Source organism: Oryzias melastigma, linkage group LG14 (assembly GCF_002922805.2).
Source record: "Oryzias melastigma strain HK-1 linkage group LG14, ASM292280v2, whole genome shotgun sequence".
In the NCBI taxonomy this organism is placed as follows: Eukaryota; Metazoa; Chordata; class Actinopteri; order Beloniformes; family Adrianichthyidae; genus Oryzias; species Oryzias melastigma.
This window is the reverse complement of record NC_050525.1, coordinates 23,460,706-23,482,654: the sequence shown is the minus strand read 5'-3', so window position 1 is coordinate 23,482,654 and position 21,949 is coordinate 23,460,706. Positions and strand designations below refer to the sequence as shown.

The 21,949-nt window shown below is 38.5% G+C and overlaps 1 protein-coding gene across 3 annotated transcripts in view; it reads right to left on the bottom strand.

The window, feature by feature from the left end:
• Positions 1 to 49: 49 nt before the first annotated feature.
• jade2 (jade family PHD finger 2) overlaps positions 50 to 21,949 on the bottom strand; it is a 203,883-nt gene continuing 181,983 nt past the window's right edge. The window contains exons 12-15 of one of the 3 annotated variants that reach the window (XM_024266150.2): positions 16,334 to 16,395; positions 16,225 to 16,300; positions 5,825 to 5,970; positions 50 to 3,691 (exon numbers count right to left, since the gene is read on the bottom strand). In XM_024266150.2, the coding sequence (XP_024121918.1) occupies positions 2,936 to 3,691; positions 5,825 to 5,970; positions 16,225 to 16,300; positions 16,334 to 16,395 (1,040 nt within the window). In that variant the 3' untranslated portion in view covers positions 50 to 2,935. Of the gene's footprint in view, positions 3,692 to 5,824; positions 5,971 to 16,224; positions 16,396 to 21,949 lie in introns of all 3 variants that reach the window. The other 2 variants (XM_024266149.2, XM_024266151.2) reach the window with 2 other exon arrangements.

The following is a 21,949-nucleotide window of genomic DNA, read 5'->3' as shown; positions in this document are numbered from 1 at the left end:
ACCAGAAACATCCGTTTTTGACGCGGAGTGTCAGTTGGGAGTGAGAATGTGTTGGACAGGCTGGGTCTTTATTTTATCCATTTTGTGTCTGTTGTGATGAGTAACTGTGGTTGTTTTAGCCTGTCATTGTTCAGGAGGAGTTCAGCCGTCCTTAAAAACTGTTGGGATAGGCCCCAGCAACTCCTGTAACCTTGATCAGGACAAAGTGCCATAGATAAAGAAGTTTGAATGGTCAATCAGGAATGACTTATGGACTGTTGGTCCTTCATTTAAAAAAAAAACCGGATTCAAAAATGGATAAAAAAACAAACTTTAAATGTAACCGGCAGCTGCAAAACCCAGAGATCATCAGAGCACATTGTAGGTTGGAAGCCAGCCCCCACACCACCAACCCAACCAACCAACCAGAGGAGCGCGTTTACTCTACTGGATATTGATAAAAAAATCCGAACCTGCAAAAGTCTACAGTCTACAAAGCATAGAGAGGGCATTGAAGCCACACTGTAAATATAGAATAACCAGTTTGTGTTTGCTAAGGCTGCACAGCATCATGAAGAACGTCGACTCTGGTGTGTTGATGATGGAGAATAAAGAAATGAAATCTTCTGAAGAGGAGAGTGTGACGGTTCGTCTTCTCTGCTGTGCAGCCTGAAGCATTTGCTACTACATGTTAAGGCCGTACATGAGAGGCCTCATCTATAAACCACTGTCTACCACGTCAGGCTACTCTGAACATTGATTATTGAAACCATTATTACATTTGTCTGTCAAAGCAACACGTGAACGCCAACAACCACGTTTCGTGGGCAGCCATGACACTTCATCTCTCGGATTCTCTTGAAGTTTATTGTGTGTGTTGCTATGGTAGATCGTAAACGTAGGGGTTCTACTATGACACCTGAAGGACAAAGAGGACAGATGCACCTGTGATCAGACTCTCCTGCTTCCTGATGTTTCAGGACCATAAAAAACGAGTGAGCGCTATAACCCTGTTGTACCAGCTCTGCTGTGAGAAAAAGGAGCTGTGCTGTGTGTTCATCGGGGGGATATTTAAGTCTAGAACTACACCTTAAGCTGGGTTTATTTCATTTCCTGATAAATCATCTTTAAACGGGCTGTTTTTTAGGTGCATTCTTTGGCGCGCTCGTGAAAACTCCTGCCTCCGTTTCGTTCACCTAGCCTGGTTTCAAAGTCGTACGTGAACACACAGCTACTAACTTTAATCGGCTGTTGAACCTGGGCCGACCGCACCAGAATCATGCCCAGTAGTAGTCATCAAACAATGAAGCCTGCCAAATATGTAGGTTTCTAGACATACACATATCACTTTATATTTATATATATATTTATATACGCTGCATATGATATAAAATGTAAATTTTGTCTTACGTTATCCATATTTGCTTCACTTTTATTTATTTTTTTTGTCTTAAATGTTTTTGTACCCCTGAGAAAACCACAAACTGCTTTAAGTACAAAATACGACTCTTAGATAACAAACAAAAGAAAAGGATTGAAGATTTTCTTAACAAACGAGGATTGAGTTTAAGGAGTGGTGAGCGCAGGCCTCTGAAGCTGCTCATTCGATTTAATTTAATCTGGAATATTTCTGGCAAAATACAACTTTAAAGGCTACAATTGTGAACTCTTAACAGGGGGGAATAAATAAACACAAATAGGAGCTTTTATGCGATAAAAAACACGTTTGTGTGGTCGATTAAAAACATTTTTTAGCAGCAAACTCCTCCTCCCTCGGAGCAGAAGGCAGCGCTGCTGATTGTTGGGGGGCGGCTCTGCTTTTGCCAAAGTGCTGCACACAATATCTGCTGATAAATGTCAAACGTTGCATTTACATCATTTTTAGGCACTATTTTAAGGTGACAAGGAGCCCGGTGCGGTTACGTGCAGTAATCAGTGCGGTGGGCGTTCCGTTCGCTATGATTGTTATTAAGCCGATTAATAAAAAACGACTGATTGATAGTTTTCTCGTTTAGGAAACAACTGATTGATTGACTTAGTGATTGGCTGATTTTTTTAGAACTTTGGGTGCGGGGATAAAGTACCATAGGGCGAGCGACAGAAGGCACAAAGTTTCTGCGATTCTTTTAAAGATTAAGGGGGTTTGTCAAAATACCAATTAGGAAGAACTCGACAGCAGCTAACGAAGATCACATCAAAGATCTATACAACGGCTGAGATGTGAGCTATGGGATTTCCTTGTAGTCGTTTAGGTGTGAGTCTGTGTTTGTGTTGCTGTGTGACAGTCTGAAGGAGCATCAGGGCTGGGGGCAATCTCTTTGCCAATTAAAAAAACCCACAAAAGCTGTACATAAAACAGATCGGAGAATAAAGGCTTCGGTTTTGCAACTAGTCAATCCAAAGAAATTTGACCCCAACCCTGAATGAGGCTTCACCGGAGTGCGTACAATGCAGCTCTTTGTGCTTTTCAAGGCTGAATACATGTTTTCCCGTGTAACTTTCTGCACGTATTCAGAGCCGTTCTGGTGTGTAAGAGTCGTTCTACCGAACTTTTTTCAAGAAAAACGAGGACTCGTTGGATGCAACTCAGGCCACCGAGACCAGGAATCGAGCATACCCTGAAACCAGCTTGAGTAATAATAATAATGCCCCAAAGTGTTCTCAAGTCTGGCAGATACCACAGACACGAGGCCGAAGCTGGGCACTTGGACACCCAGAAACAAAACTGTTCTGAAATATACAAAACAAAAAAACCCAAAAGTATCGACTGTTTTGTCCTATGATGAGCTAACAGGTAGCTGAGGCCCAGTGAAGCCGCCTTACTAAACAACAGCTACATTCAATTCCCCTCTAAATTAAAAAAAAGCAGGACAAGAGCTGAAGACATTCTCCACCTATGGATGTAACAGGAATTTGGTTGAGTAGGCCCCTCCCACCACGGCTGCCTCCATGTTCTTTAAGAGGCCAGCACGCTCCTCCTCAGCAGGTCGTCGTTTCCAGAGTGCAACTGTGGCAGCCGGAGAGCGCCGGAGCGCAAGTCCGAATCGCTCTGCTCGCCGTCAGAGAAGTAGCCGTCAGTCTCAGCAGCGTCTAACAGAGACATTTCCTTTCCCGCCAGAGACAGGTCCATGCACTCCGGCCCGCCCACGCTTCCCCTCCCTCTTGATTTGCGGGTCAAGCGGGACCGTGTGAGACCACCGGCAAGTATGGAGTCGGGCACTGTGGTTCCGGGACTGGAGGCGGAGAGGGGCGATGAGGTGGCCATAAAACCAGACCCAACGCCCGATGCGACCCCGTTCCCCACTTTGACGCTCGGCCACGGACCGCGGTCATCCGAGATGTGGCAGGAGTCCATTTTGGAGATGGGCGGCTGTGGCGGCGGGTCGCGGTGAAGGTCAGAGCTCCTGGTCCGGTGGTGATGAGCGTGGTGGTGCAGGCCCTTGGCGGGGCCCCTGGACCTTTCACCTTTGCGGCCGGCGTTACAGGACTCGGCGGCACTCGTCCAGAGGCTGGTGGCGGTGGAGGGGCTGCAGGCGGAGGAAGCAGCTGCAGCAGAAAGGAGCGTCTGAGGCTGGGGGGGAGTGGTGCTCGGCCCTCGAGAGCGAGACCTGCTGCTCCCTCTCGACTTGCGGCCCAGCTGTGGGGTCTTCCAGGTGGACTGGACAGAGTTCTCCATCATCAGGTTTAGCAGGCTCTCCTCACCCTGCAGGAGCTGGAGGAGGAAAACAGGAGCAATGAGGATCGCCGGGCAGAGAGAAAGACACCAGCACTCTAGTATAAACACTACCCCTCTAGTGGGATAATTCTACCTGCTGCCTAAATATTTAGATTTATTGTTTTTAAAAATATACCATCATACAAATACTTCTTATAAAATCCTACAATATGACTTTATGGATTCTCTTCTTTACATTCTTTCTCTATGATGAACATAACAGACCTCTCATATTTTAACGTGGGAGAACTTGCATAATTGCTGGTTGTCTAAATATTTTTTGCCCTGCTATAAATATTTATATTTCTATATCCAAACAATTGTACGGAGTACAGTGTTTGCTCGTTTTACTATGGAAGTTAATTCTAAAAATCACAAGCAATAGATGAAATCCACAAAGTAGTCAACTCAAAGGGTATCAACTTTTTTTTGGCTGTTGACCTCTATAAAGAAGCGCTGTCTGTTGGTCCTTGCAACATTTTTGACAAATAAAAATAAACCTGTTTAATTCCTGAAATTATAGTCAAAAAGTCTGTGTGCTGCCCCCTACCGGTTGAAATGATGTATTATACAGTGAGTTTTGTAATTGGTCAACTGGTGTAAGTCCCACATCATCTCACTTCATAATGCTCTGCAGCTCCAGTTTAAAAGTCCCGCCCATTTTTGAATCTGTAACAGTCAGTTGTTGTCATGTTAGCTTTAGCATAGCTTGTGGGTAAATTGCCTTTGGTTGTCAAAAATTTTGGACGTGGAAGTTATAGGCAACAGTGGTTGAGTGCATTGAATCCAGCGAACTCCATCCTGGTGATGGGATTTTAGTGAACCTTTCACTCTGGACTGTTTGCGTAATACGTTAGCCTTTATTAGCTATGATGCTAGCAGCATCTAGACCACGAGCACATGTCTCCTGTACAGAATGAGTTCGGTTTTCCAAATATAGATAAATCTTTGATCGTGATCAGATCAGATCATTCTATAATCCTGGACTTATTTTTTTTCCAAAGGTTTGAACTTTGAAAGTTTAAACAAGAAAGAAAAATCTGTGAAAATGTTCATATCTGTCTGAGAAAAGTGTATAAAGTGTGTAGTGTGGAAGTTTATAGCCTTAAAACATCTGTAATTCTACTTTGCAGATTTCAACTATGCTGGGTTATTTATGGAAACTAACCCCCACTATAAATGAGGTAACACTGTACACTATTAAAATATGTTTTTGCTCATTTATAGGCAGTTTTTTCCCTCTTTTTAAAAATGCAATCACTGATAGATCAATCATTTAAGCCAGTAAATAGAGAAAACAGTCAAATTTGATTATTCAAAAAAACCCACAGACTAAAAGAAGGACTGTGTTTGCTTTCATTAAATGCCATAAAATGTGAAATAACCTTGGTTTATCACTACAGAGCAGAAGTTTTAATTAATTCACACACAAAAAAAGAGAACCAACATTTCAAGTGAAACACCTAAACCTTTGAAACTGTCCTCTAAAGCAGCTTCTCAATCACAGACCTCAGGACACTCAGAGAAATTCACTCTTAAAATGCTTTTTTATGCTTGAAAGAAATAGTTTAAAGAGTTCTACGCCAACTGACTTTACTTTTTTACTGAACAGCTGTGGTCCTTGACAAAAACAAAAACTACTCGGAGCTCAAAGAGTTTAATATGATCTTGGGCACGGATTAAAAAAAGAACCTACTCAGACTTTCTCAATCTGTGCTTCAAATGGACAAAACAATTTTGGGAGCGCAAGAAAGACTTATGAAGATTCAGTCGATAGCATTTGGAATGATTTTTCTCCAGTAACAGAGAAGATGAACATTTTGTATGGTGGCCCTGAAGTACAAATCACAGCAGATTATTCAACGGAAAAACATTAAAGAACTACAATTAAAAAAGCAAAAAGTAAAAGAAAACATTATTATGTTATAGAAAATAAAAAAAATTCCAGAAACCAAGTCATAAAAATATAGGAAAACAAAAGTACTTGATTTCTAAAATATTTTGTTGCTTTTTTAATTAATTGTTTTGCTGTCTAAATTGTTGTTTGGATCTTTAATGATTTGGGGTCGAGATATGTTGATGTGATTTGCCCTTCAGGGCCACCGTACTTCCATGAGCTGAAGCCCTCACCTGGTCAGAGAGCAGGCTGCCGCTTTTGTCGCGATGCTGCGCCCCCAGAGCCCACTGGCTCAGCATGTTGTCAGCCGTGATGTGAACCGACTGGGCCAGCCAACTGTCGAACAAAGAGTTGTCCAACGGGAAGGACTTTGACAAACCTGAGGGAGGAGGAAGATGCAGGAAGAGGAGGAAGAAGATGTAGGGAATAAAAGAAAAAAATGGATCATAAATGAGAGAGGAAAATATGAAGGGAGGGAGAAAAAACAAAACACACATATTATTTTATTTTATGCCCATTATTTCACATTATACCAACTCAACAAATATGATTATAAAAATGAAGTCACAAACAGTAATTTTCCGTGTCCTCGTTCTATTTCTATCGGATTAATTGATGTAAATTATGGCAGAACAAACGCGACTGTATGCAGAAGAAAAGCACCAAAGACTTTGAACAAAACGCTCATCCTGGTCTGACATGACAGTACAGGAAAAGGGAGGAGATGCAGAAGCAGATCTGAAGCACAGCAGAGTGGAGATGCAGCATTTAGACTAAATCACCCGAAGAGATTCAAACTTTACTTTAAGTTAATGGTGCATTCATGAAAAATCACTTGCTAACACCAAACATTTAAAGTAAAGGATACATTTTTGTTACTAGTCAAAAATGAGATCAATTGACGATTAAAAAATATGCAAGTTTCTCATAACTTTATTTTTTTTAATTTTTAGATTTGAACCTACAGGCTTAAACATGTCAATTTTTTCTGTTTATCAGGAATAAAAGAAAAGATTTTTGCTTCTCACATTCTCTTGCCTAAAAGCTGCTTTGTCAGACTCCGTCTGAAGGCGCATGGCAGAGCAGAACAGTCTGTGTGTTCAGAGTGTGTGGGAGGCTGCACACAATGCTCCATGCTTTTAACTGTACGCTCGTGTGTGGAATTAGGAGACTTCCATGGTGAAGTGCTGCCAAAGCATGTCATGCATTTCTGCCGAATGTCAAATGTGTGTTTCTGTCACTGCCATCAAAACTCATTACAGCAAAACATTTGTTCTTGCAAAAAAAAAAATTACTTTGTGCATATTTTTAATTGAAAATATGTTGAAAATATTTTATTTCTACAAACTTACTATGAGTATTGGCCAAGAGGTTTAATTTGAATGAAAGCTTTTATTTGTCCAAGAGCAAGTTGATAAAATAAGAATGTCTATCTTACCCATATTTACTGTGAACATTTATTTTTTGCCTTTTTGCCCATTTGATATTTGCATTGTTTTTACATTTTTCACAACTTATGTGAGAGTTTATCTAGTGTTAAAATATAGGTTTGATCTCTATTTGTTTTGTATTAAAAGATCCTAAAAGAAAAATTTTGGAAGTAAACCAGATTATGAAGAAAATTCAATAAACTATTAAGATTTTAGAATGGTTTAGCAATTGAAGTTAACTATTTTTCTAGAATTAAATAAAATGTAATAATAAAAAGACTATACTTGAGCTACCTGTAATTGTCAAACACTATAAAGTAGCCAGAGTACTTTTTTTTTTATATTGCAAAGTTTCTTACATCTTTTGTTTAATTAAAAACTTTACTAATGTTTATTTGCTGCACAAGAACAGAAATAGAGTAAATTCTAAAACTCTGCTCCCTGCAGGCCAACACCTGCTGCATGTTGACATTTTCAAAACACTATTGTTGACTGAACTGACACACCATCACAACTTAGTAAACTGGAGTTGATCTCAGAATTGGGCAGTAAAGGGAATCAAACCACTGTTATTTCAGACTCAAAGAGGCCATTTCTGTTTCAGATGCAAGCAGTGTTGATTTCCTTAAAACGATCTCTAATGACCCACTCCAATGAGATTAATATTTTTGGTGTTTTTAATAGATTTTTGTGGCATTTTTCTCATAAACACAATAGTAAAATTAAGCTAAAAAAATGCATTTTTGAGTATTTCTTTATTCAAATTGCTGTAAATCAGGAGCAGACGGAAAAAAATGCCTGTATGCTATGTTGGGGTTGTAAGGGGCTGTAAGCTAGTGGGAGAGTGTGTACACAGATGGATGATGGGGTATGGGGGCAGGCTTACTCTGTGCCAACAGTCCCACCCACAACTAGAGCTGAATTTCTGCTGAACTCTGCAGAAACTATGTTCTAGAAAAGCTTTTTGATTTTGGCTAAAAGTGGTAATTTTCTACCTTTCTTTCTCAGTTTAAGAGATTCTTCAACCTTTGTTCACCTCTAAACAAATACAATGTCATTTTTTCCATTAAAAGAACACATTATCTTCAAATCCCACAAAAAAGAATCCCTAAATGTTTCTGTCTCCTGTAAATCTTCCCTGCTTGCAATGATCAGCCAAGTAGGACAGCAGGAGGTGCTGTTAAGGTGCGCTTAACACCAGCCATGGCACACACACACAGAGGCTGTTGTTTCCATGACGCAGCACGTCTCTGCAGGAATCAGGAGGGCTGTGAGCGAGGGAATAGGTGACGCAGGGGGTCGGAGAGAGAGAGAAGTGTGATGAGGAGAGGAAAAAAGGCAGAGGAAGTGGGGACGGAGGAGAGATCTAACCGATTCCACTTGTAGTCGTTGGAGAACAAGTATTAGTTTCAGGAGAAACTTAAAAAAAAAAAAGTTTTCCATTTACTTCCTGAATTTTTTAATAAATATATTAGCTTGCACCAAAAAAGATCAGTTTTTGTTAGTTTGTTGTTAAGCTTTACTGTTTTTCTTTACTTTCTGGAGATACTTGTCTTCTCAAATCCAAACTACTGATAAATAATACTATTTTTCTTCATAGATTTATGTTTTTGATTGGTTTGTTTTGAGAGAATTCTTCCTTTTTGCCTTCACCTTCATTTAGCAGCATCTTTTCAATCCCAGAGCATGAAAGCCAGAACCGGAGCCGACAGAACAGATGGTCCAACTCAGACGGTGAGATCTGAACACATACGGCAACGCAAAAGTAAACACAAACGACGCAACCGACACAAAAAACAATGTACTATATATAAATATTGCATCCACAATGGAGAGATGATCCACACAATGACAACATGAAGGCTCTAGATACACACTAGGAGTTGTTTGTCATGGGAATATGGTCTGTCTGATGACGATGATTTCCCAGCACGTATGCAACATCAAGATGCGCTCTTTATCCCTCTGCGGTCAAGTGGAAAGAGAACGAGCGAGAGATCAACAGAAAGAGGGAGTTTCATAACACAAGGACAGATGGACAGATATGAAAGACAGATTCCCTGTAAGAAGACACGAACAGATGAGGGAAATGACAAAAAAAAAAGACTGGAAGATTTTATCAGAGCAGGAAGTAAGTGAGGCACAACCGAACGGCTCTCCTGCGTTATCATCTCGTCTGTTTGTTCATATTCACTTCCAAAGGAAAACACTGGTGCAGAGTTAGTACAGGGAAGAAAATCCTGCGTCACTGCCGATATTTATTGTGTTTGTATAAAGCATGCAGCGCATTAGATATCTGATATGACTCCATTCTTTGCTGGAAAACCCAAACCACTTGTTCCAAAGATTTGGGAAACTTTGCCAGTACAGAAATGAAGAGATTTGCTAATCATATAAACACATATTCTATCCACAAAACCAGGAAAACGTCTCAAATGTTGAAAATGAGGCGTTTTCTTGTCTTATAGTAAATATTAGTTCATGCACAATTTAAACAGAGAGGAAATCGGCTGCTGAAGTTTGGAATACAAGTTTTCTCTTTTTCTTGTCTGGTATTGTAGCAGGACTGTAGGCAGACCAAATGAGAAGCGACTATCCATGAAAGTTCATACCCTTTGCTAACCCAACCTCACACCATCAGAAACAGATGTTTCAACACTGGGATAAAAAATAGTTCAAACTTTCCTGTTCAATTCATAGCTCTAAAACAACTTAAAATAAGTTTCCCCTTTGCCTCGGTTCACCTTAAATGAGCTTTGGCCCAGAGACGCAGCTTCTGGTTCATGCTGGCGTGTGGTTTCCTCTCTGCATGACTTTGCATAGATGAACCTGCTGAACTGTGTCCTACAGTAACCGATGGAAGTGTTCCTGAGTGGATGCAGCAGTTAGACGATGTTGTAGAGTATTTTGTGACTGATTTAAACCTAAAGTTCTACAAAGCTTCATTAACACCATTGACTTGTTATCAAATCAATTCTTAATAAATGCATTTGTTTCAAAGGTAGTTCTATTCACAGACGTCTCTGTTACAGCCTTTGAGCCATCCCATATTCTTGATTCTCTTTTTTTTGCAGGAGATGCTACGTCCTTGACCTGCGGTCAGCTGATGGGGATTGGCTGATAGTGTTTTGGCTGATTAATTATAATAGTGGCAGTGCAAGAAATTCTCAATCCCAAATATTCACATATTAACGATAGGCTAAAGACCCCTCTGCGTCAAAAATGTACGTTTTGGGTCTCCCCAACTTGTTTTTTGACGTGTTGGTTGTTCCCATTAAGTAATGGGTCCCCTACCTCCAAGCTACGAACCGGAACCGATCCAGTACCAGGACGCGGAGCGCATAGTTACCCTAACCCAGTACCGGTTTGAGGCCAGTACCGTGTCTGGTACCAGTTTGGATCTGGTACCACGTCCAAAGAGTTAGGGTACCGGTACTGGAGACGTCCCGAGGACCAGTGCGTCCGGTACAGCGTCTTGAGGATAGTGGACCCTTGATTTTACAAACAGCCAACACGTCAAAAAACGACGAGCTGGGGACATCCAAAAGGTCAAAAAGTGATGTGGAGGGGTCCTTAACCAAACGTCAATATGTGACGACCTGGGGATGAGAATGTGATTTTGGTACTTGAGTTCCGAACCACACACTGGACAACACTTTAAGTTATTGGACTTTTAAGCTCTTTAAATGGTTGTGAATAGCTGTATATAAGTCAGTGTCTGGTAGCCTTTTGATCCCTAGATATTAGGCATACTATCCTTTGTTCCCTCTGTCTGTGTGTTCCTTTTGATCATTTTTTTTTTTTTACAATCCACTCTTAACAATTGGGGGCTCGTCCAGGATCACACTGTTCATCTCCTCAGGTCTGTGTGGTTTGTTACAATCTACTGTAAGATGTTGTTTGTAATTATCGGGGGCTTGTCCGGGATCACACTGTTCAAACTTTGTTTATCCCCTCAGGTCAGTACGATTTGTTAAAGTCCACTCCAAGCTTTAGGTTGTAATAATTAAGAGCTTGTCCAGATTCACACAATTCGAGCTGTACTAATATCCACAGCTCGGTATGGCTTTTGTGGGTTCTTGTTTACTGCAGTTGCTGTTTACGTCTTCTGTTTTTCATTCTTAGATTTAAATTTAGATTTATTTCAAACAGAAGCAGAAACAAATAAATACATTTAATTAAAAAAAGACCAAATAAAGATAAGCAGACGTTAAATTCAAAACAGCATTTTTGTTACAATCAAGCTGAATGACGACAATGAGAGTGTCCACATTATAGAAAGTGAACTCTGGTCTCTTCTCACTTCTTCTACACTGAAGACTGAAAGTGTCCAGCTGAGCCAGTTTTGGCTGCTCTACTGGATGCTAGTTGGTTATTTTGCATTTTTTTGGTAGGTTGGAAATTGTGGGCGGAGATTAATTTTATGTGCAGAGCTGACACCGCCGCGATTTAAAGTTGCTTCAAGCCAAGCAAGCCCCAGAAAACAAGCAGGTTATGGGATGCTATGTAGGAAATAGCAGTCTTAGCCCAAATTTGAATTCTTTCCCTACCCCTCCTATATTTAGCCCTCCAAATGGAGAATTATGGAAAAATAGTGTCTTCAAACTTTGACGTCACTCCCACTCAATGACGTTATCATTGATTGGCGGTCAGCTACGTTAGCGTAGCGCTGCTAGCGCACGGAATAATAATCTTTTTTTTTGTTTTTCTGGAATAATAATCTTTGTTAATGAGATTTCCAAATAACTGCTTTCTGATTTAAATTATACTATTAATCTTCTTGCACAAAGGTTTAAATCCCCTGATAATTGTTACTGTTCTGATAATTTTCCTCATTACCCTGAAACTGCCTTTAACCTGTGCCTTATTTCTTACACATGGTGCAATGACCAAATATCATCTCCCTGCATAAATATGTGATCCGTTATGTTCTCTTTTAAATTGTTTGTAATGTTCTTATTGTAAACTGTAGCAGAAATATTCTCACTGAGGGAATATAAAAGGGTTATCTTATTTTATCTGAAACCTTAAATATCATAAGACGTTGATCACTTAGGAATAGAGAAGTCATGCTTGCTGAAACCTTAAACATTTTAAAGCTTCACTGAAATTACATGAAGATGATCAGTGTAAGTGTAGCAGTTACAGAATGCTTTAGTAGAGGAGGTTTCAAACTGTCCAATTTCTCTAAACAGAGAAAATATGAGGACGTGTGGCGGCGATATTCACAACAAACAAAAAGAAACTCCAATTTCTGAAACTTATCATTTTGAAGAAAGGTGAGAAGATAAATAAAAGAAAGATTGTCTACTTTTCTATTGTCAGGATTGAAATGACAGTAAACCAACACTTCAAACTAAAGTTCTGTTCGATTTAGTGAGAAAAACAAGAACAAATTTGGGCTTTGATTTGCAGCGACTTTCACAAAAAGCTAATCTCTCACATCCTGTCCTTTTGTTGTCAGCTGAGTAGGATCAGTTTGTTCTTTAGTGACACATCCATGTCTCGATGGTGGCTTTTTTCCCTTCTAACATCATAGAGATGCATTAAGGTTTCCACGTTTTCTGTACTCCTCGAATCCTTTAGTCATTGTTACTTCTGCTCATTAATCTAATCTATTTGTTTTATTCTAAGATCACTAATTTACTGATTTATCAAGATCCTGACAATTACAAACATTTATACCTTCGTATCTATTATTTACAAAGTAAGCATAAGCAAATATATTTTAACTATAAATAAAAGCCACAAAAAATGTAAACTATTAACACTCTTGAAATATTTAGATATATGTTATAAATAAATATGCATTGAAGTCTTTAGAGAGAGTGAAAAGATGAGGATGGAGGATGATTGGAGCAAAAACACATCAGAATTCACTTAGTGTTTCAGATTTTCATCCCACATGTTTTGGAATACAAACTATTAAACATCCATTTAAAAAGACATAAAAATAATTATGCAGCACTCAAATCCTACTAACTATATATTTAGAACAAAGCAGCTCGCTTTCAGAGGAGGCCCCAATGTGTGAAAGTCTTTTTTTTCCATTTTAACTTTTGCATTTCAGTTGTTATTTTTAGTAAATTTATATTAGGTTATTATCTTTAGCTTAAGCTATTTAACACATAGCTTTAATTTTAGTTCCTCATTGAATTCTAATGTTCATATAACTTGAAAATAAATATTTCTAGTCAAAAAATCTTAACTTAAAACAAAAATACTGTTTTAGATCTTAAAAGTTCTCATTAAAACTACAAATATATCAGCTTTCAAGTGTAAGTCTGCTATCTGATTACAAATGACAGCAAATTAATCAGAGAACCAGCAATGTAATGACATTAAAATTAAAACAGACAAGCACTCAGATTATAATCTCAAACTCTGTCTTTTTTTCTTACACAAAAGTTGTTTTTTTTTTGGGGCTGATATGAAACATCAACCACCGCGTTTCCTCTGCAGCTCGTTATTGATTCCTTTGAACCTCAGCCACACAAAACTGCTCCGAGGCAAACATGTCACCTCTTTTTGCAGCAAAGAAACAAACAAATCTCTATTTATGCTTTGTAATTGACTTTCTGCTTCAGAGAAGGGCTTTTCTTCTGACTTTTATCAGGATGCCGGAGCATTGAAATGTTAATCCAAGCCTCGACAGTCCGGCAGGTGGCTCGTCTCACACTGACAATGTAAAGCTCCAAATTTAATCAGCACCGCCACTCACCTGTCAATCAAATGTCTATCAAATGGCTTGAAGCAAGACGCCGAGCCTTTATCTGCACGCTCACTTCAAATCTCTGCGCGTGTGTCAGAGAAATGCCTGTAAATTACAAATATCTTCTTGCTGCCGAGGCAAAAACAAAATAAGCCCCATTGCTTTCCTGTGGTTTCAGGACTTGAGAAGAGTCAACAGTTGGCAAATTCAATCTCAAAAATCAATTCCATAATAAAGGCCCAAAATAATTAGGGAGTGACTTTGCTGACAAACAATTGTTTGAATAGGAATTACAAATAATCCCTCTATGGGGTAAGATTACTGTCAAAATGAAAAGTATGCTCATACAGTAGATGAAGTTGTGCCGACTTGCAAAAAAAAAAACTATGTATACAACATTAGGGTTTAATGTTTTTATGTTTTCAATATGACTTTCCTTAGTTTTGATTACGACTTTTCTTTACCTTGAATACAAAATTAACCAAATAAGTTACTGTCAAAAATACATCACAGGCATGAATATCAAGTCATGAAATATTGATTCAACAAGTTTGCACCACTAGAGATATTATCAACAATCAGGAAACTTATTGACAAACTGCATGTTTTAAGCAACTGTAACATTTTTATTTTTTAACCTTACTTTAAAATATTTTTTGTAGATTATTGGTCACAAAAAATTGTTGTCTACTTTAATGTCACAGCAGGGACGTCATAAACAACGGAGAATAAATTAAAGCAACAATAATATACTATACTAATACAATTACACCACATTTAGATAAAGCTAAAACAAATCTTGCCATATATTAGCAAGAAATAATAAAAAAGAAAATTGGGTATATTTCAAGCCAGCACCAAGGAAGGCTGCCAGTTACTGTTTTTGTGCAATTATTCTCTTAATCATTTTTGACAAACATGGATTTTTTTTAACCTAATAAGAGTAGTAGCATGTCTACTGCTCATTTTGGACAATTTTCTATTACTTTTGGGTCTGAAACAGTTTGCAGCTGCATTGCTAGCTGTTGTTGCTAACGCATCTGAAAAAAAACCTGTTTTTATTATCTATTATTTGTTTTAACAGAGTTATGGAGACAAATTAATTTCCCCGTTGTGACACCAATAAAGTTCAGTTTGATTCTGTTTTAGCTCAATAAATGAGCCTCAGCACACACACACACTTTGTTGAATCGATGTTTTGTGATTAAAAAATATATGCCTGTAACCTTGTAATGTATTTTTGGGAGAAATGTTCTATTCAAGACTAAAACAAATCATTTTTGAGACATTTAAACATAAAACTTAATGTTGTATTCATATTTTTTTTGCACAAAGTACCAATCTGTGCTCATTTTTTTCTATGAGCTTATGCTTCATTTTGACAGGTATCTGACCCCATACACCTCCTTCATAAAAGCTATTTCATTATGTTGTATCACAAAGCCTTACAGTTAATAACCTTCTCAAGTCTTTTTCTGACTCAATCTGTTACAACAAAGCTTATCAACATGCTGAAACAAACACACTCAATTTCAAATACACTTGGGCAGAATTTCCAAATATCACAATTTTGCAAAATGTTTTGCGACTTTATTTCTTTCTATTGCAAAATCGTTCCCAGTGGTCTTTCACTTATGATTATGCCATTTTTAGCCAAAATCCAAAATCCGGTGTCGTTTTTAAAGACTTATTTCCTGCAGAGCAGCAAGAGTTTATCAGAAATTTGCCTCTGGGTTGTCGTCCGTTGGAGTGGTAGTTAGCTCCACTAATTTCCCATCAGCCCATAGTTTATACTCTCCCCTGCTAGCTTATAGCATCTCACAAGCCCAAACAAACCAACTAGTAGATGTATTTGTCTGCAAGTGGATGATTCAGAACTGTAGTGGAGAAGTGAGACTTTGACACACCTATCGCAGTTGATGCATCACAAACCCGAGCTTTTTTAAACCATGAGTTTTCATCCGCTCCTGATCCGACACAATTTGAGTAAAGAAATACTCAGAAATGCAGTTTTACTTTTAAATTCTTTCATTTATGTCCTTCATCAAAAGAAAAATGCTGCAAAATGTTAAAAGAAAACACAATAGTCATTGGATTGGGTCTTTAAAATTGCCGCAAATGGATGCTTGTATCCCACTAGTAATTTTAAAGCAATTTCTAATTTTCCATGGTTGATTTTATTTTATTTATTTTTCTTACTTGAATGAACATTTTAACAATAATAATTAATGAAGCTCAATGATATTGGGGCTTTTTTGGTGTAAAACTTGAGGCAACTTTACAGATAAACAAAACTGAATTGAAAAACTGAGAAAGGATCTTCACTAATGACTTCACCTTTTACTTTTGATTGATGCTACACTGCTCTAGAACCAACTTTGCCTAAAGTGTTTGTGAATAAACAAAACCAAACACTCCCCTCTTGCACATATAAACACAAAAGCAGGAAAGCTGCTGACTTACTGGAAAACAGCAAAAACACACAATGTACCTAGCTCCTTCAGCAGAGAGCCCTTCTCTGACTTCCACCTGTCCTTTGTCTTCTCAGGACTACTCTTCCTTCTGTCCTTTGTCTTCTCAGGACTACTCTTCCTTCTGTCCTTCCCTTTCTCCTTCACTCCATTCAGCTTCCTCTTTTCTCCTTTCTGGGTTTTCTCGTTCTCTGCAGGGAGACAGAAGACAGGCTCCAGTTAGAGGACTTGCTGATCCTCAGTTTAAGTTGATCTGAAAGATGTCTGTAAACGCAGTAAAGGTGCACACTTTTGGCGTTTAAGCCGTTCAATATAGTTTAATCTTACAGAAAGCTGTAATTCTGCTAAATTTCTTTTGTAGGAAAGTTTTGTTCTTTGTTGTCCAGAAACGATAGAATATTTTGGTAGATTGTAATTTAATGTGAGAATAACTCCTTTTGATATTTCACATAAATTCCAAGAGTCAGTAAATGCAGATGCTCTATGTTTTAGATTGTCTCCTGGTTGAGAAACAGTGGAATAGGATTGAAGCACAGTACTTATGTAAGCAGTCTTGGTACAGCCATTGTTAACTGGACACCAAATAGTCATATAAATTACTGTGGCAACTGAATAGAACATATATTTTTAAAAAAGTGGGTTAATTTTTGAGTGGTTATAATGAAAACAAAAGTAGTAATAACAAACGAAAATGTTGTTTGTTGGATTACACTGTAATGAAACATACCAGGATTCATTTGCAAGTAAACAAAGACTCACATTTCTGGTATGGACTAGAAAAGCCCCAACATTTACTAAACAAATGAACTATTATAAAATCTCCTTTGTATCACAAATTGTGTTGGTTTTCTTAGAGAAAATCCAGCAGCTAACCTTTGCCACTGACTTCCTGGTTTCTACAAAGCACACATCCGCTGTGTGTCAGCTCTTCAGGTGTGTGAGCATTCTGACACACATGCAGGATGACATGAAGCAGAGGCGTGCAGAGCGCCTCCCTGTGGTGCGCTGTCCTCTCCCTGCAGGAGACCTCGTTCCCTTTCTCCAGCTGGGAGTGCAGCAGGAAACACAACAAGCTAATGGGTTATTTTTACACCAAACTGCTGCAAAAAATGCACAAGAACAGCTCAGATTTCCATCATTTAAGAGAAAATGTATGAGGTAACACTTTCTTATACTAGTATTAGTTTAAACAAACACTATTAGTTAGCCCATCACTAAAAATGTGACATTTATTTTTGAAATATTGGTGCTTGTATCATTACTGAGTCATCAACAAGATGAACGACCTTGACAGCGGCAGAATATTTTCCTTCAGTTATTGAATAAATCATTTAATTCTATCATTAACTCAACGCCACGTTAAACAGATACGCAGACGAACACACGCGTGTGCGCACACAGCATGCGAGGAAACAATGCAGACACATGCCGCCACACTCCAGCGAGTCTCACATCTAGAGCCCAGTGATGATCCTTTCTCCCCCTTTTTCTGACACGGGAAGCTCTGATTGTTGAGATGTCGTGTTGTAACAGACTCCTGCTGTTTACACTAACAGTCCTGACGGCACGGCTCACTGACGTCTCCGCCGACCAGTTATTAAAAGTGTGCAAAATTAATCCACTTCTCGTTCTTTTGATTCTTGAAGTAATGCAATAACAGTGTGTTGCTTAAAAAGCACAGAAACCTAATAGAAAATACAATTTAAAAAAATAAAAGTTAAGATTCCAGCACATTAGCTGCTAAGATCACCTAATGTTTTGCAAAGATTAAAAGAAAAAAAAGAAGAGCTTTGTGTAAAACTGATGTTAGTACAGTGGTGTCTGTGCTTGAGTGTGTGTGCGGCTGTCATATCCAGCAGTAGGTTGTCCTCATGCTTAGTTTAGCATGGAGGAGCAGGACATGCATGAATGGAGCTGAGAGAGACCACAGAGAGATTTCACACTGTGACGACCTCTCTGTGTTGATATAGGGTGTGTGTGTGTGTTCCAGGAGTGTGAGACTATAGTTCAGTGAGTGTTCAGCACTAAATGTTTACTTAGAGGGAAAAAGAGAGAGTCAGGTGGTTTGTGTCTGCAGTAAGTTCATGCTGGTCTCTGAAGTTTCAGATTTTCTAGTTTTTCAGTTTTAAGGAGGAAGTGTTGCACAAAGGACTGCTTGAATTTGAAAATAAATAGAATTTTAAAGAAATAATTTAGCAATAAAATATCAATTTACTAATTTATTGTATCTTTTGCTATGTTTGTTGCTTTTCTTTGCTTCTTGGTATTATTTTTTTCAATGTTTTTTTAAAGAGGTGTTTTATTTCTTTATTGCTTGTATTCATTAATTCATTAAAGCGTTTAAGCACATTATCTCTACGGGCATGTTGGGAGTGACAGGTTGTAGAAAACACAACACACAAGGGTAGGTAAAGGGGGAAGTGGGAATAACTTTTTATTCAGTTATTAAAGCTATAAACTGGCCAATCAGATGCTTTAGTAAAAGCATGTGAAATAAAAGCACCTCAAACATTACAAATGTTTGATTGACAGTTGCAGCGGAAGGGGTGTGGCTTTCCAACAAGCTCACTCCTGATTAGTGAGAGTGGTTGCCATAGAAATGATGACTTAGACCAACTCGGACCAATCACTGGTCCCCATTGAGGACAAACGGCAACTGTATCGACTTCATTTCACTGGAACCAGAAGTAAGGCATTTTCTATGGGTGACGTCCCATTTGTCCATCTCTATATGTGTCAATGGTCCAAATCCAGGCCTTGAAGGCGAGCGTTCCACATGTTTTACAACCAACCTGCCTTTGAAGCTAAACCATAGACTGTATGTCACTGGACAGTGTGACCACTCCCCCCTTGTGTTCCAAACAGGAAGTACCTGCTTCCAAAAAGCCAAAATCTCATAGGCTTCTATTGAGAAGCTAGTCATTGCCAGAATAACAATTCTTTGTCTGATACATTTTTCTTAACATCTTCTTGCTAATCCTAACTTTACTCATTTTTTTTTTTTATTGCAAGTTATTCAAGTCATAAACGGACCAATCAGATGCCTCGGTAAAAGAAAGTGGCCCCGCCTCGACCGTTTGACAGCTGCTCCAGAGCTCGCTTTCAGTGGGAGGGGTTTTTGACTCAAACAAGCTAGTTGCACTAAAAATGTGACTCAGGCCGACTCGGACCAATCACTGTCGTCTGGCTCCAAATGGTGGTGCCCATAATGCGAAAAAAATCATTGATGGCTTTGGCCTTATTTCGCGAGGCCTTTTCTATGGGTGACATCACACCTTGCATCGTCCAACGATAATATATGTCTATGGGCTAAACACACCTGATCCAGCTAATCAGCAGTGGACAAGGCAGGGTTTCTGGAAAACCAGATTTGGACACCAGTGTACTAGAGTGACGTGAGGGCACCATACAATAGCGTCACTCAACAAATACTTTACAATTCACTTAACACACGCACAACTTTCAGGACGTCCCTTGAGCACCCGCAGCACCCTTATGGGTCAACCCTCGTACGGGCGCATGTGACTAAGGCTTTATACAAAGAGTTTTATGGTTTTGTGCGGGACAATTTAAAGTTCATGAAATGACTGTCTTTAGAAGAAAGGAAATCATTTTTTTAAACTGATGCTTCAAAATAATTGCAATCAAAATTCAAATGCAGAAGTCAAAACTTTTATTTTGTAATATGTTTGAATGTTCTTTGCATGTTTATTTAAAGGTAAAGTAGTTGTTGTGGTAAGAGCTGAACATTATCGTATCTTCCATTTGAGTGAATTTAAATATTAACTCTTGTATGTGGGTAAAAACTATTCTGATAAATTACTAAAACATAAACCAGAAGTCGAATTCATAGTTTTAGTTATTCATAGTTTAGCAAAGTTTATAAGTGAGGTTTGTAACTTTCATAAAAAAAGGTACAATTATAAGTAAGCAAGTATTGAGTAAAACTTTATCATGAAAACTTTTGGGAAAAGGGGAGAAAGCTCAAGATATTTTACCAATCCTTTTTTTACTATGTTTTTTTTTCTCAACTTACAGCATAGATTTTTTTCCCTCATTATAGATCGCATAATGTTTTACCCTCTGTACAAACATGGGCTTATATTTCTGCATCCTGGAAGAAGTTCCCCATTTTTAAATTGCTGTCTGCATTTTTTTTCCAGCTTTCCATCCCTGTGGTGGTTTCTGTAAATCCCCCGAAGCTCCAAGGAAGCAAAGAACAAAGAGTAAAAGTTTGTGTCTTTCATGGCTGCATGACTTTTCAGTTTGTTTTAAAATCGTTCAGGTACACCCACCAGAAATCTCTGCCCCTCTTTCCAATTTATTTTATGGCTACTGAAGAAACTGCAGAGCCCATTAACTTTGCAGGATCTCTGGGGGATGTGTAATCACACCGCCTCTAAATTGTGATTTCTTTCATTTTCTTTTCGTCTTACTTTGTCATCTTATTCTCTGATACAGTAGGGACCATTTTTTTATACATTTCCTCTCTTTTTTTATATCCCTAATCTGATCTTGATTTATATTTTCAACACCTCAGAACGGAGGAAAACAAGCCTTTGAGCCTTCAAGGGCGCCTCCAGGCTCTGCTTGAATGTGTGCAAAGTTTCCCTCTGCAGATTCTAATCTCTGCACCAATTTAACAATCAGCACAGAAAACCAACACTTTCTTTTTTGGCCAGATTTGTCCTTGTTTTGTCTCCACATTCTGCGAGTGATTTTTGCATCGCCTCTGCAAATTTACCCATCTTCTCTTGTTTAGAAAGTGCAAGAGCACCGGGGGAGTCATCTTTTTGAAGTGTGTGATTAATTTTCTTCTTGGGTGCACCGAGCGGCGGTATGCGAGTCGGTGTGTACCTGGCGACCGTGTCCCATTTCTTACCTGAGCTCATTAGTGCAATAAAACTTTTTTCCGCCTTGCACCTTTTATTCCATCCTTTCACACTTTCTCCCATCGCTCCCCCTGTTTCTTCCCTCCTTCATCTGCTTCTTTTATCTTGTTTCCTGCTTGCCCGTTCTTATCCTCCTCTTCCTCAAACGTTAGCACACGTATATATCCACAACCACACACACACCTGCTGAAAGCAGATCAGAGAGGCCAATACTAACCGCTGTCAGCTTGTCACGGTTAGGTCTGAGCTGGAATATAAATGTCGTACACTTTCTGAATAACAATAACAGTGTGCGCCTCTGCATGCATTGTAAAAAAGCACAGATGTAGACCTCAAAATGTGTTTTTTTTATGTTCTAGGAGGTTTGCAGCGCAGCGGATAAAGAGTTTTATCACACATAACCACCTTTGAAGAAGTCCTTCACCAAAGAGGATTAGAATGGAGCCAAATTTGAGAAAAAACAACAACATTTTTTTGCTCCAAATGATCTTTCAAAAGAGTGTTTACCCCAACTTGAAGGGTTAAATCAAAACTAAATCTTTCACAGGGGTAATTCCATTAGGATTAAAAGTAACCAGCTAACCAGAATTAATCAGTTTAAAGTAAAAAAAATAAATAAATAAACAAAATGGGAGGTGGACACAAAGTTCTAATATAATATGTCTAATAATCAATAAATTTCATCATCATCCCATCAGCAATGTCTCATAGTTCCGAGCTTTTTCAGTTTCTCATGTGTTTCGTTTTTCTAACATCTCACTTTATTTTCTGGAAATGACTTATTTTCTATAATGTTTTTCTTTGTTTTGCTTTTTTAATTGCCATGATTTAATTTTTTTTTTTGTGTCGATTG